General features: G+C 46.3%; 1 protein-coding gene across 2 annotated transcripts in view; it reads right to left on the bottom strand.

Annotated features, from left to right (window-relative positions):
- The window catches only part of REEP1 (receptor accessory protein 1), a 65,112-nt gene that overhangs the window by 29,928 nt on the left and 19,473 nt on the right, over nucleotides 1-15,711 (bottom strand). For both annotated transcript variants that reach the window (XM_050338108.1, XM_050338107.1), the window contains exons 2-5: nucleotides 10,092-10,164; nucleotides 7,632-7,708; nucleotides 5,768-5,888; nucleotides 4,137-4,250 (exon numbers count right to left, since the gene is read on the bottom strand). In XM_050338108.1, the coding sequence (XP_050194065.1) occupies nucleotides 4,137-4,250; nucleotides 5,768-5,888; nucleotides 7,632-7,708; nucleotides 10,092-10,164 (385 nt within the window). The remainder of the gene's footprint in view (nucleotides 1-4,136; nucleotides 4,251-5,767; nucleotides 5,889-7,631; nucleotides 7,709-10,091; nucleotides 10,165-15,711) is intronic.

The raw sequence follows: 15,711 nt of genomic DNA, 5'->3' as shown, positions 1-15,711 counted from the left end.
GTACATACAAGTGTGTTGGAGAAGGTTGGTGCTCCCACCAAGCCATCGGCACCTCTCCTCGCTGTGGACACACGTCCCAGCTGCTTACACTGAAACCTGACTGGTGCCTGTGAAAATCCCACTTACGCCCAGGATACATCTGATGGATCCACTGCCTGACCAGGGCCTTGCAGCTGCCCCACTACTGGGGCTGGAACAGCCTTGCTGCTGCTCCCTTTCCACTTTGGCCCGAAAGCAGGATCCTTTCCTGCTTCTCTCCTCCCCAGAGGTGAGCTGGAAAGATGGTGGCAGTCAGTGCCCAGGGCCATTCGGGAGTGGGAATGGCTGAACTAGCTGGAAATAACTGAAAACACAAAAAAGAGCAGTGGGATTTACTGCCTGGTCATCTAATCCCACCACTTAGGACTGACCCACTTGAAGTCACCACATGTGACAGAATCACCAAGCGATGAGGACAGGATTAGAGCCCCAAATGAGATTATGCTCCTTGGTGGGGACTTGAGCTGCTGGGGGCAGGGAAAAGATCTGCGCTGAGCCCCTAGCAGGGGTAATAAAACCAGCTATGCAGTGCTCTGTCTGCTTAGTGAGCATCAAAAATAGACTCTCAAGAGTGAGAGAAAGGTCCCAAGTGAGCCAGCTGGGCAGACTCGGGGTGCTTGGGACACTGGCAGCTCCTCAGCCTGTAAAATGAACTGGCACGGGTTTGTGCCAGCGTTAGCACAACTGTGGCTTCAAAACAAAACAGAGCTGGGGAAGGGAGCAGGAGGAGGGGGAAGGACAAGCCTGCAGTTGGCTAACTAAAACCACAGGCTATTTAAGATAGAAAAGGGAAAGGGCCAGGGGATCAGAGATAAGGAAGGTGTGGCTGTGCACAGCTTGCAGCACCTTAGCCTGCAGTAAATATCTAAGTAGCAGCATGTCACACACAAACGGTAATCAGAGAGCCAGACGCATTGTGCTGCATGAATAAAAACGACAGATAAACAGAATGGATTAAAAAAATATAGCAGATAAAAAGAATGGAGAGATGGGCCTTGCCCAAAGATCTTATCATGAAAGACAAAAGATTATTATGGATCCTGTGGGAGCACAAGAAGATCAGTTACCACAGCTCAGGCAGAAAGGACAGGACAGGGCTATGCACAGTGGGAGACTCATCTCCAGGCACAGGAGCCTTTAGATTTAAGCTAATTTACTGAAAACAGGTCTGTACAGAGTATCCCTTCAGCCCAGCAGCTGTGATTTGCCACTAGAAGATGCTGATCTGCAAAGTCTGAGAGTCCATTTCTGAATATAAAAGCATCTTTTCCTCACCCATTAATCCAAGTGAAGCAGGAAATAATCCTCACATTCACTTGCTGGTAAAAGCCATGTTTTCCATGGCAGCTGCAGGAGCTCAGTGCTTCTCAATAGATGGTCATCTGTAGAGGTTCCAGTGTTAACACAATCCTTTGAAGGTTTAAACCAAATGAACCAAATGAAGGACTCACTTTCCCATCTACACTCAACACTCACCACAGACTAGCTGGATACCCTTAAACCTTGGCACTGGGAAAGTCACAATAAGCCTTAGAAATAGCATTCTATTTCCTCCCTCCATGTAAACTTCCCCCTAAGGAGAGCACTGCAGTCTGGTCTGGCATCTGCCTCCTTAAAGTGTTTTCCAGATAATTAGTCACTTAAACTTCTCTCAGGCAGGAAGATCTGGCTCTGTTACATCTCCTCAAGTGAGCAAGTAAGGGCGTTGACATATTTGACAGCAGCTGAAAACCAGGGCAACAGAAACTGTTCCCACACATGCCTGTTGTGTCACTCCTCTCTGGGAAACAGCTCCCTCCACAGCAGCAGGGACAGCTACCTGGAGACACGTCCACACCTGCCCAGTCACATCCTGAACACCTGAGGAACCCCAGCTCAGCACTTCTGCACTGCCACACATCAGGCTGGAACTCACACCGCTCAGTGCCCCCTGCCAGAACGACAGCACATTTCGTCTGAGAAGGGCAAGGGACAGAAGCTGCTTTAACCATTCCTGGCCATCACTCTGTGAAGAGTGTAAATGTATCGAGGGTGTAGTTCCAGGAGCAGCACAGTTAATCCATGTGCTTTCCATGGCCAGGAAGGGATGACCTTGCTTTCCTTTCCTCTGGCCATGCTCCTCACAATGCAGCTCCATCCCTTCCCTTGTGCTGGTTCAGGCACTTGAGACACATCAGAGATAATCTGAGGAGGTTCACAGTGCTGGTGCACGCTGGGGGCAGGAGCATTACCCCATTTTGGAGGAGGAAAGCTGTCAGATTGGCTCACCCTCTCTGTTGGGTTTGCACCCTGAGGCACACAGAAACCAGCAACTTGTTGGAGACCACAAGCCGAAGCAGGGAAGGAAGCCAGGAGTCCTATTTTCTCTCAGACACTCAATTTAAATGTCAAGGCTGAAGGAAATACATGAACACACACCTTGCTTTGGTGTAAAAGTCAATCAATCTATTCAATAACAACCTCTCAGTCTTATTAACATGTCATTTTCCCCTCCCCAAAATAGTGTGCGGGAAAGACTCTTCTGGTCCATTTACAGGTTGCAGTATCTTAACAGTTTTCTCTCCAGTTGGGCTGGCAATGTAACAATACCACACAAGTCACAGGGTTGCTTTCTTCCACCACTGAATGGGGAGCTTCATCAACTCATGCAAGACAACAGCTTCCTTATACCATGGAAACTCTTCCCCCTTCTCTCCATTGCCACTGGAGTCACATTTCAAGGCAGGGAGATTCTTAAGAAAAACACCAGAAAAGCAAAACAGTGGGAAGAAAAAAGGTGGTGCTGACTGTTCATTCCAGCTGAACAGCTGATGAAGACACTGTTGCAGTCCTGATGGAGGAACAGGTTGGTGTTGTGGGTTTAGGTTACTATTGAGCTTCTCATATTCAGGAGCTACCCCAACAGGAGCCAGAATTCCATTGGGATTCACATACAGTTTCTCACTGTGTCCTAAAAACAGCTCTAGCACAGAGAGTTTGCAACCCCTCTTAGGAAGGGGCTCAGAGCAAAAGCAGTGCTGCAAAACAGGCATTCCCAGAGCCTATTTATGTCCATGGTGTGACTTCTTCAGGCTTCCATGGCAGCAGCAAAAGTGTTAAGTGCCATGGAGGCATCACACAAATGTGGTTTTATTGGGTGTATATATTAGGCACACAGCTCTTCCTTGGCTCCATGCTCATCCCAGGTTTCAGTCTGGGTTTGCACTATTTAGCAGTCCCTGGGTCAGCAGAGCCTCCCCACTGAAGAACAACAGTTCAGGAGAAGAACTGTACCAGGCCTGGCAACCACAGTCTGCATGATGCTTGGCAGGGAAAAGGGAGACAATTTTTGGGTTTGCCATATCCTTGTGAGCCCACACCCCCTGGGCTCCCCACTTCTATAATACCTTGCATTTAACAAGCTTTATAGACTTTATGATATTTGGCCTCCTAAGGATGTATTATGAATTTTGCAGAAGGAAAGGCCACGACATACAAAAATTATATGCCTGAGGTGATATGAAAAGTAGTTAGCAGAGCAAAATAATTTCCTTCAACTCCCATTCTCACACTGTTCCTCATCCCAGTACCCACCTTGCCCATGTGTTTCTACGATCCTTTTGAAACAGGCATTGTAGCCATGTCTTTTATGCAAGTCTCACTCCCAAACACAAGGGTATAGTCACTGTGCACATCAACCCTAAACCATGACAGCCCATGGCCAGAGGGCAGGACCACAAAATGCAGTTATAGAGTCCTTGCGGCTTTTATGCAAGCAAAGAAGCGAGATAACAGCTATTTTCTGGGTTTGGCTCTAAGCCAGGAACAGAGTACAGGACACACCCCTTTAGATGAGACCCCCTCACACAATATCTACCCATTCCTCAAAAGCAACTGATGCCACTTCGCATTCACTCTTATGTACACACATCTGCAGACAATTACACACCGGTTATGTTGTGTGTAAGCCTTGCAGGTGAGCTTTTAGTCTTCATGAAATTTCAGAATTACACATAAATTACAGGTCACTACACAAAACCCCCTGCACACCGTGGCTGCTGCTGGCAGTGGATGCAGATGAGATGTTAAGGGGTCACCATGCTGGCCCGCACTGTTACCTTTGACGCTGCCATGACGGCTGCCGTGGCCGCGACGTTCAGCCCCCGCTTCCCGAAGTGCACAAGGGCATCGTAGCTCCGGTCCTTTGCCTGGATGAGGCAGTCATCGATCTCCTGTCACAGCAGACAGCAAAACAAACAAAAAATAAGCACAAGCAGGACAAGTTCAGACTGTGCTCCCAGCCTCAAACTCTTGGCAGAGCCAGGTCAGCTTTTATGGAGGAGTAGGTACCCTCCATCTCCTCCACCGTGGCTGGAGAGAAGTTCACAGTCAATGTTTGCAAAGAGGAAAGGTTTGCAGGGGAACAGGAACTCCCACTGCAGGCTTTGGGAACTCTTTATTCTGTGAATGGAAATTTGGGACCCAAAATTGTGATAAACTTGCACAGTGCAACTACCCAAGTCCTGGGAGCAAGAGATCCACTTGGACAGCATGGACCAGGAGCTACTTGAACACTATGGACTCTAAAGACAAACTGGATTGCCCCATAGCTAAAAATAATCATATGATGGCTCTGGGCAGCTGAAGCTGCATAGCCCTGTGTCCAGGACTGGTGGTCTCAGAAGTATCCAAGACATCTCTGCAATCACTGCAGTGCCCACTTTCAGATGCCCATGGAATTGGTAGGCCCAGAGCTTCTGGACTTTGATGCTGCTGATTATACAGTGTAATGGTCATAGAAGTTCCCTCCCTCCCAACACAGGGGTCTGGATGATAAGGATGGCAGTGACTTCAGCACTCAGCTGCTGGATTGCTGGGTTAGTGGGGGACTGGAGGCTGTGAGGAGTTGTTGGCTGCTCAGTGATGAGACTACTTGTGAGAAGTGTAAGCAGAAGTTCACAGGAAGCAGAGAGACAAGGGACTGACCCCCATTGTCCTTCTTGGACAGAACTGAGATACAGCTGTTCATGCACTGCCTGTGGCTAAACAGAGCTTTCATTTCCAAAGCTGCCAATGTAAAAAACTCAGTAATTTGCATGTTGATATGTGACCAAGAGCTATACTTGGCCCATGTATTCACATGAGCCAAATGGATCTGCCTGACAACAGCCCATTCACAGCCACAGGAATCTCCTAGGCAGGCAAATAATCCAAGCTGTAACGTCCCCCTCCCATAATTAGCATTAATAATTTGAGGAAGACACTTTTTAACCCAGGACCTCAACATATTATGTCTCCCAGCCAGGCATGTGTTTGCTAAGCCCATTTTAGACTGCCTGGGCTGTTTGTCTCATTGCTGCTCACGGTTTTAGGCAGAGCTGGGAACAAAGTTGAGGAGTCCTGGCTGCCAGACCCTGTTTCTCTATTTGTCACATCCAGCCACAACACAGCTCTCCAGTTATATTCAGCCAGTACGTGCAAAGCAGCTCAGGAGGTATTTTTATCCCCCTCCCTCCCAAGTTCAAGTGCACGAAGATGAGTTAATAATGTGAGTGCACTGAAACAATGCCAGGATTTTAAAACACAACAACCACGAAGAACAAAAACACCAACCAAAAGGAGTTGATCAAATGATGCAGGAAGACAATCTGCAACTCCCAGTCTTCCATGACAATGATTGATACAGAGACTGGAGTAAACACACTGTAGTTCTGCTCCACCCAGAAAGGACCAAGGCACCTGTGATTACCTTTTCTTTTGAAGACAGCGTTGGATGGACAAATTTCCTGTAGAGGAGGCTGGAGCCTTTGGTGTATGGAGACAGCAGCCAAGCTACAAAAGCTATTTTGAGTTCATAGTAGAATGGAAACCTGGAAGAAAAAGAGCTTTTAGTGTCCACTCCCAATTTAACCACTGCCCTTAATTAGAGGTGCTCAGCATAGGAAAGGACTGGCCAGTTTAGCTCAGGACAAAGGTTGCAATGACCAGAACACATTCACTCACCTTTGCACACATCTCCACTAAGCATGGGGGTGAATCTTTACTTGGTTATCAGGACCATTATTTAATGGTCTGGAAGAGACTCTAGGTGTGATAAGAGAAGCTTTCTACATGCAAAAAGCACTGGTGTTGCCGTCACAGTATCCCCAGTCATTGTGAGGGAGCAAAGACCAAACCAGCAAATCAATATTTCACTGACATATTTAGGTACGTTTCATCTCTCTGCCCTTCTGCTTTTAAGATAACACTTATCTGACTGAAACTGAACTACAAGAACTACAAGAGGACACTAACTGACAACAGGTCATGCTTTAGCTGTCACAAGAAGTCAGGGACACCCTGAGATTAAACTATCCAGACTCTTTTCTGGAGGGCAAAGCCCAGAGCTCAATACTGGCCAGCCAGCAGCATCCTCACGTGGGCAGGCATGTTGCTGCCAGCAGTGTGATGAACAATTGTTACCCTTTGTAGGCAGGGACCAGCAAGAGCAGCACAGAGACCTGTGATGACAGTGGTCCAGCCCAGCTGGACCCAGACAGGCTCCTGCTGTGCTACACAGGAGTGTCACTGAGCCAGCCAGGTCTGATCCAGTGGGCCTCTGGGATGCTCCACTCTGAGCATGGATGTGCCAGATTGGCCTTCCTGATCACTGAGGATCTCTACAGCACACCTGATTTCACAGGCTGGGCAAGCCCTCTGTCACAACTCCTGAGAGAACCACATAATACATCCTCCAAAAACCAAAGTTCCAGATGAACACAGATAGAATACTGTCTATCTAATCTGCATGCAAATTAGATAGACAGTAATGCCTTTTATCTCCTTTTCAACATATTTGACACATTGCCAAGTACCCCCCATTCCCTTTGTCTGCAAGACTCACTGGAGGAATGCAAGAACAGCTTGTAAGTGAGGGCCATGCTCTGCAGCTAAATTTTCATCCTGAAGTCTAATTGATCTCACTGGTTTCCACTAGAAGGGCCTTGCTAAAAAGAGCAACCAAGCAACAAACACTTCCAAACTTGAGCATCCAAATTTAAGGAACTGAATCTGATAATTGGGCATTGATGTGCTCTCATCTTAACAAATAACCAGGAATCCTTTCACTGGCACCAGAAAGCCCATATCAGTATGGACTGCTAACTGTCCTCCATCAAACCATAAACCCAGCCTAATCAAACAAAACATCCCAGGAACACCACCCATAAAGCAACCTACAAAATCCTGTGCTGCAGGGCTGTTTGTGCCTGACCCCATAGTCTGTGTATTTACTGTAGGATACTGTAGCTAAAGCCACTTTTTATGTGCTGACCTCTGCAAGCATCCAACTGAGCAATCAGCTGTGCCTTTCTCTGACAGGAAGGGACTGAGACTCCTAGGATGGTTTCTCACTAATGAGATATCACTGAGCACTTCCACTTCTTTCCTGATTTTCCTATGGCAGCACTGGGAAAGGAAGTGTGGCTCCTCCAGACAGAACACCTCTGTGCACCTGAAGCTGCTAACCCTGTCTTCAGGAGTCAGAGCACTTTTGTGTCTCTTTTTTCTCCCTTGTAAACATTTCCATTTCCTTTCCACCTCATGCCAAAGATCCTCCCCCCCCCGGTGCTCACCAGCAAAGAAAGATATCCGTGAAGGTCTCTGCTGTCGTGAAGAGCGCGAATATGATCCAGTACATCATCCATTTGACCTGGGAAACAAAAACAGGAGCTGGTTCATTTTTCCCCAGTGGCCTCAAACCATCTCTTACAGGCACAAGTGCACAGAAAAACTCTCACAGAAATTCTTACCCCCCCACCTCATGAGTATTTAGCAATTATTGTGGACTTGAAGGTGCCAGAGTTTCCTTCACTTCAGCACATAACATATATCAGGTTTACACAACCCTTGGGAAGGTGACTGTGGCCTTTAGGACTGGTCTGAGGAAAAGAAGAGCAGCCTGACTCTGTCCTTACAGAAGTCTCTGGAGACCTGGTCAGGTGAACTGCAGCATCCTGGGGAATTCAGGAATCTGGAGTGTTTTGTCTCTGAGCACTAAATGGCATTTAGAAGCACAGCTCAACTATTCTGATGTAAATAGTTTTGGTTCTTCTTGGGATGGGAAAGAGATAGTATGACAAAGGTTGTTAATTTAAGTGAAAATTGTTGTTTAATTAGGTATACTCGAAAATGGAGTTCCCTAAGCAGCTTTGCTGGAATATTAGAAAGCTTAAGGAAGCAAAACCCATGAAAATCCATGAATTAGAGAACTGGACTGTGTTATCTAAGGCTGAGATAACTGCCATAGAGTGAGGGAAGGCTGGAAAGAAGGCAGTACAAACAGCATACCTACACCAGGTGTTGCTCTGGGGAAGGGAGGATGGAGATGTCAACAAATCTGGACCTCACCAGCTCAGAAATGCCTTTTGCACATTCTCCTCAAGACAGTGAGGAGAATACAGTACCTGTATTCTCTCTCCATCTCCCTGTAGGTACTGGAATTATTTCCTGTGCACCTGTCACTCAGCTACATAACTGCTCTCCTGGGATTTATATTTATATTTAGTGTTACAGCAATATTGGCATTGCCAAATGCCCGAGAGCACTGCCTTCCCAGGGCAGCTTCTGCCAGGCTTTTCACATAACTGCAACTCCTCAGAGCCTCGGGGCCTCTCAGACACTACTGCCAGCAAAACTTTAAAACACAAACCAAGACCTGGTGTGGATGGCCTTGGATCAGCCTAAAACAACATTTATCAAAATGACTACTACCAAGCAGAAAATAAAATATCCTGAAGTGACATAAGTCTTGACTAATAAATGAAGGCTCTTACTCTGTCAGTGTAAACTACCGCTTCATTTATTATTTTTTTTAACTGAACCCTAATGGACATACAGCCACAACTGGTGTGTTGAACTGAAATCCATTGTTAAGTGCAGACCAGGTCTTAGATCAGCTGCTCTCACACTTGGGTCATGACCCCATGTGTCTGATGTGAGTTCCTCTTCCACAACTGAATTTCCAACAGGAATTGGACCCTTCAGCAAAACACTTTCTGGAAAGGGACTATGGAAACATTAAATATCAGTGGCAGACACTGCTTGGGGATACTCATGCACTTCTCCAGCATTTTCAAGCAAAGACTGTACAGACCTTGAGAAGCACAGGATCTGCAAGGACTGAAGGGATATTTTGCTTCAAGTATCTGCTGTGCTCTGTAACACTTATGACCCTCAAAATATCCAAAATAAGTTTCTGAAGAAGGAGAATGATTAAAAAAAAAAAAAAATCTCAGCAGCCACAATGAGTCCCAGTTTGAGCCTGCACTAAGGACTTGATGGGATAACCATCTATGCTGTCATCCAGAGGAGAAAATGGGCTTGACATCCCTGGGATCCTGAGAGGATTGAAGAGTCAAGATCTGGAGGCTGAGCTGGGTTCAAGGAAGTCAACAGAGCTCAGGTTGTGAAGGGCACTATAAATCCTACAGGACCCCAAGAGGATGCAAGCGCTTTTGATTCTCCCACACCTCACTCTCCCTGATGGCCCCAATATGCCTTTAGAAACCGGGGCCCAGGGAAGATTTCTCAGCCAAAGGACAAGAGAGCACACCCAGCTGCCAGACCTGCCTGTAAATAGGTCGCTCTGCAAGGCAGGATGTTTCTGTCTGAGGATTCAGTCATATGTGCTTCGAGTTGCCTCCTCTGATCCTTGTTTTGAATGAGCAGTTGAAGCTTCAAGGCTTTTTGAAAAGGCTTTGATTTATGCTGCTCTTCAGAAACAAAGGAGAGCACACAAAGCTCTGGATGCCAAATGCCTTTTAAGTCGGCTGGATATAGCTCAGCTCGCACCACCGGAGGAACAGCACACACTTGTCAGGGAGCACATCCACTCAGCTGAGCAGCCAGAAGCACAAACCCAAGGCTCCTTGTTTGAGATGTGTGCCCAGCAATCATCCAGAGCACCTTCAGGCCAGTCTGCCCCTTGCACTGCTTTATGAGCTTCTCCCGATCGCAGGCAACACCTTCACAATGTGGTGAGGAGCAATCTTAGAAAACAAACCCACAGCACAGCCACAAACCTCATTACTCACATATTCTTTGATGTCCTTTGATTTCACGGCTTTGTAAGAATAATATGCGGGGTAAAGTGTGCCAAATATAAGCCTGGGAAAAAAAAACAAATAAACAATAAATGGATTAAATTGATTTCCTGTCACAGAGAACTATTTTTCCCCCCCTGTGTTTTAAATGTGTTTTTTGCACTAGTAAAAGGTGTTATGATTTGATTTAAGCTTGAGTGCACTAAGTATAGTACAGGAGTGATTTTGCATCACTGAATTCGGAGAAACTATTGCCAGTGACATGAATGAAGAGCAGGGATTCAGGTTTGAATTTCCTTTCAGAATGGTCTCCACAGCTTATACCTTATAAGTCACACACAAAACAAAACAACCAAACCAAGGCCACCACACTTTTAAAAGGAAATTAAAAATCTGATTTCAAAATAACCTACTGTGACACCTGGAATGTAGGAGTATTGCTTTCAGAGGCAGGGTAAAATGAGAATCATTTGTCTAAAATCCCTTCCACCTCTATTCAATACTCTGAAAAGCTGGCAGACAATAAAGCAGGATCCAAGTTCTCCTACCACAGGGGTTTGAATGCTGAGGCCTTATCCTACATTAAACCTGATAAAGGGAAGAATCCTGCACTGTTCATTAAAGTCAATTTGGGCTCATCAAAGGAGGAAGAATCTGCCAACCAAGATATACCAACAGGATCAGGCCTAAAAATCCCCACTCTGCTGTTCTTTCAGACAGCTTCCTTTCATTTTCAAGTCTCAAAGGGATGCTGTCAGCTTCAAGATTTCATGTAAGAAAGAAATAAGGATCTGTATGTTAAAAATAGCACTACTGAGAAAAAGAGGTTGAGAATTTTTTATACTAACTCCTCTCTGCATCACTGCCTACATGCTTATTCACTTGGATTATTCCGGACATAAGCACAGGCTTGTCAAAACCACTTTGCCCTGCCCAGGTTTCAGTCAGTTCTATTCAGTGCAGGAGGATGATGCTGCAAAGTCTAAATTTAATAGATTGCAGGGGGATGTTTCTTGGCTTGCAGGTACCCATCTTCAAAAAAAGCTTAAGCTTTTGCTTTAAATTCATATGACTGTTTCCATACTGCTGCTGGGAATGAAAATGATCAATATTTCAGTCCCTAATTGTGGAGCCACACGGACCTGCAGTCATCCTTTCCCACCCTGCCAGCAGTGAGTGTGCGCCGTGGGACTCATAATTACAGTCAAGTCCATTACATGCAGAACACATTAAAAATTAACACTCTGGGATATGGTGTTCCACGGCACTTCCCAGAGCTCAGGAAGGTGTTTACGAAAGAATGGAGTGAGCCAACACACATCTTGATTTCCAAAGCAGTGACCGAAGGCAATTTGCCTGCTATTCATCGTGCTCACTGTAGCACAGCTTAGCAGAACCTGGAGCACGATGAAGACTTCAGAAAAGCAGCTACTGAGTGAGGAGATCTGATATTTTACGGAGGCTTCACACTGGCTTCAAAAAGCTTTGCTGCAAACAGCCAGCTCCCAACTTATTCCACCCACGGGGGCTGTGCTATCTGCAAGGATCAGACACGAACGCTCAGAGAGAATCTGGGAAACCAAAAGTGTTTTTGTCCCTTGGCAGCATCTTCCCAAACAGCAGCAGGGGTTAAGGCAAGGACAGACAGACAACACACAGACAATGGCCTGATCCTGTTCTCACTGAGGCTAACTGCAAATACTCCAAGTTCAATGGTAGCAGGACCTCATCCTGAGAAGGTAGAGCTCACAAAAGGAAGAAAGCTCCACAATATTCAGAAAACAGCTGAGCACATGAATAATATTTTTGGCTCTCCTTAAAAAGAGCACCGCAGTGCTGTCCTTCCTTCTTGGCCTGGGCTGGCTGCTATCTCACGCTTGTATTTCCTGCAAATAATCACTGAATGATTGATACTCATTTCCTCAGTTTGTGCTGGTAAGAGAAAGTCACTAAATCCCGAAGAAAAAAACAGTTTACAGCATCACTAGAATAAAGAATTAGTTGCGGACAATAAAAATAGAGACAAAAAAAAAGAGAAAAAAGTGCTGTGAGGGAAGGAAACTGTGCAATAATTTTGCATATGCAGAGCAAGGGATAGTTAAGAAGGTGATGTGCTCCCCCTAAACTGGAGATGGAGAGTTTCACTGATTTGCCTTGTGGTGTGTTATGTGCATATATGGACATTTATTACTGCTATGGTCTACCACACTGAAAACTGTTTCAAGGAATGTTGGAAGCCAGTCTTGTCACTGCTGTGACTTACTATGTGGCTTGGGATCACTTAACCTCTGGGCACACCCTACAAATGGAAGACAAAAGATGTCTGGGCATTTCTGTAGAGCATACTCAGGGTTTTGAAGACAAAATGTTTGCACAGATATTTCAAATAGTCTCTTGAACTTACTGACTTCACTTGGCCTTGGATCAGGGTTGAATACAATTGATTTAATTCAAACACACACATCAATCCTCTATCTCTTCTCTCAGTTCCTCTCCCCTGCTGAAGACAATGCTTCTCGCTTCCCCCTCATCCAAGCTTCCTGTGTAATTCAAGTTATGGTTGATTCCTGCCTTCCTTCATCCCTGTGCTCAGCCTGTTGCCAAATCCCTCCTGCACGCTATACACAAACCCAAGGCTAATCTTTCGTCCCTCTGCCCACACCACAAGATCATTCCTTGTCCAAGTCTCTTTTTCCACTTCCCTTGTGTGGTCTCTACCCCATCTGGATGAACCAGTGTTTAAACTTCTCCTCTGCTACCTCCTCTCTCCACCCCTCTGGCCTACCAAGCTGAAGTAACTGAACTTTGCTTTCCGTACCTGTTCCTAAGTGCTGTTGGTTTGGCCTTTTGTCTCATCCCACCTCAGTCCCTTCTCTCCTTTAATGACTGCAGTGCCACCAGTTTCTTCCTCTGCTGTTCCTTGTGTGTCTTCTCCCACACCCTGGAGCTCCTGTGCTCCTCTCCCCCCACTGCAAATCAGCCCATCACCTCCAAAACAAGCTGTTCCCTGGCAGTCATCCTGACAGCCCACAGTTTGAGAGGCCCAGCCATACAAATCCCAACCGTATCATTCCCTCGTTCCTCCTCATCTCTATAATCTCCTGCAACACTCCTGGTGTTTTCTGATCCACACCACGGGACCTTCAGCTTTCCTCACACATCCCCAAAATCGCAGCACAGGCCCTCAGTTCCCTCCCACAGCTGCCAGCTGTCCTGGGTCCCACACATGCTGGGACTCCAGTGTTACATGTACTGAACTGTCTGCCTGGCCAGCCAAATTAGGGACCTACCCATGGAGTCAGCACTGCAGCTTTTACCTCCTGCTGGGCACTGCTACGAGACAATCTCTTACCCAGTAGCTAATTCTTAGAAATAATGTAGAAACTTTATATTTGAGACCTCTCTGACCCATCTATTCTGTCCACTCTTACTTTGAAGATCCAAATATTAGCAGCAGTGGAAAAACAGACTGCTTAAGTCTCATTTCCTTAGGAAATCAGAGTTCAACCCACTCCCCACCCACTTCCATCTTTCACAGCTCCTCTGAACGAGCCACATACCCAGGAAAGCCTTGGCCCCCTTACCCTGTGTGCAGAACAGATATCCTGACCATCAAACCTCCCAGAGCTTGAGGTAGTAATTGCTGCATTTCAAGTGACAGAAACATGTTCTACAGCCTGGGCTAAAGCAAACACATCCCCTCAGGGTACAGGGACAGGCAAAGGAAGTGGTGACATCCATCAGTGAGGCAGGAAAAGCTCACTTGCAGCACTAAACAAATAACCACAGCAGCCTGACAGTCCTTACACTGCTCCGTGCTGGAGGTCCACACTAATTACAATCGCCTTGAAAAAGGACAAAACAGCAGCTGTAAAGGAATCACTGAGGAGTCAAATAATTGTGCAACAGAAGGCAAAAATCTAAGTAAAAGGTTAGTCTGCCTAAAGAATAGGATGAGGATTAATGCTGGAAATCTTATAATCCTATTAGGTACCTCAGCAGCAGCAATCCCCAGTCTGGATCGTTACATGCCCTTCTGGTCACTCTTTGTCAAAAGGCACACGGTGGAGGCAGGAGGGGGAAGGAGAAGGGCAAGGAAAGTGTCTGGAAGAGCACTGGGGAAGATCCATATGAGGGAATGTAAGAGCTGTAATTGTTTCATTTGCAACATAAACAAATAACTGAGGTTATTTTCTCCTTCTCCCAATGCAGTGTAAGGGGATGCTCAACTCAGTCAAGAGAACAAAGTCAAAAGAAGGCAAGAAACCCTTTCTACCACCAGGAGACAATCTGGGGAACAGACTAACGGTATTTGTTTATATAATTACATTACCTAGGATTTGTGGTTTGGTTTTGGTTTTCATTATTTGAGTTTACCACTAAATAAGACAGGAGAGGATGAAGCTTACCATGTTGTGGGGTTTCCTGATTATCAGGGGAATAGTAGAGCAATTGAACTGTTGGCTCCTCTTTGGCAAACCCTGTCATATTCCAAGGAAGCAGCTGCACCACCACCAAAGCTCCTTCTGTCTCCACTTACCAGCACAGCCACAGCCAGCCCTGGCTATTATATCCTATTCCTCCTCCAGATCTGCTGGCACAGGGATCTGACCAGCACATAGCACAGGCTATCCCAGACGTGACAATATTCCTAACAGCATCTAGGTTATAGCCTGGGGATCAGCCCCAGAGCTGCAACCATGGTCTGGGAGGGCCCCCAGGAGTTCTCAGGATTTGGTGATGCTGCTTTCCCCAAGGAGAAGTTATTTACCTGCCAAATTAACTCCCTCATTCCATAAAGCAACCACTGAAATAAATGGAAAGACTCTCAGTGATTCTCAAGACTACTCAGCAGGACTCAGGTTACCTCCAGAAAGGCCTGCACATCCACACTGCCCTGAGCATTTTTAACCACAGAGGTATTTTCTGGGTTTGTGTATTTGTAACCTGTTACAAATATACCAGCATGGCGCCATCTACATCCCAAGCCATCCAAGTTTTGCTCCTGTAGTTACCACGCCACCAGCAGTGTTTGGGCTGTCCAAACACTTATAACACTGTACTACCTTAACACAAATAGAACAGCCCTTATTTTGCCCATAAATAACTAATGTTTCCACTTCATCGGCACACAGGAGCAAACTTCTGCTCCCAGGGATGGGCACATCTGGGAATCACTGAGATATTTCCTATTTCCCCAACGTGTTCACTGGCTAGGGCGAGCTTCTTACGCAGGGAGCAGCAGCTGAGCTGTCACCACAGCAGGATTCCTCGCTGAAGCCACCAAGAAGGGTGCCAGTAGGTTTGTGCTCCTTATTATCAGTCCTAATTAACGTTCACACAGTGCCACAGACTAAAAATAAACGTCACTGTCTTTGCACCACAGGTTCCCAGTTTAAATCCAACAGGTGGGGACGTGAAAATAAGCAGTGCATAAGGTCAGGGAAAGGATTAATGTGAGCCCCTGGACAGGTCAAATGCCTGATATTCAAGAAGGGACTGGGATGGGGGAAGCATCAGCTGCAGAGGAGGTTCTGGGCTGAAATTCCCTGGGAGGTGGCTCCTGCAGTTTCTTTGTGGTCATTTTGCAACAGAAAGGTGGCTCCAGGGA

The sequence above is a fragment of the Myiozetetes cayanensis genome, unplaced genomic scaffold, assembly GCF_022539395.1.
Source record: "Myiozetetes cayanensis isolate MyiCay16 unplaced genomic scaffold, myiCay2020 scf7, whole genome shotgun sequence".
NCBI classification, from domain to species: Eukaryota; Metazoa; Chordata; class Aves; order Passeriformes; family Tyrannidae; genus Myiozetetes; species Myiozetetes cayanensis.
The sequence above is the reverse complement of the archived record's forward strand: the minus strand, read 5'-3'. Positions and strand labels throughout refer to the sequence as shown.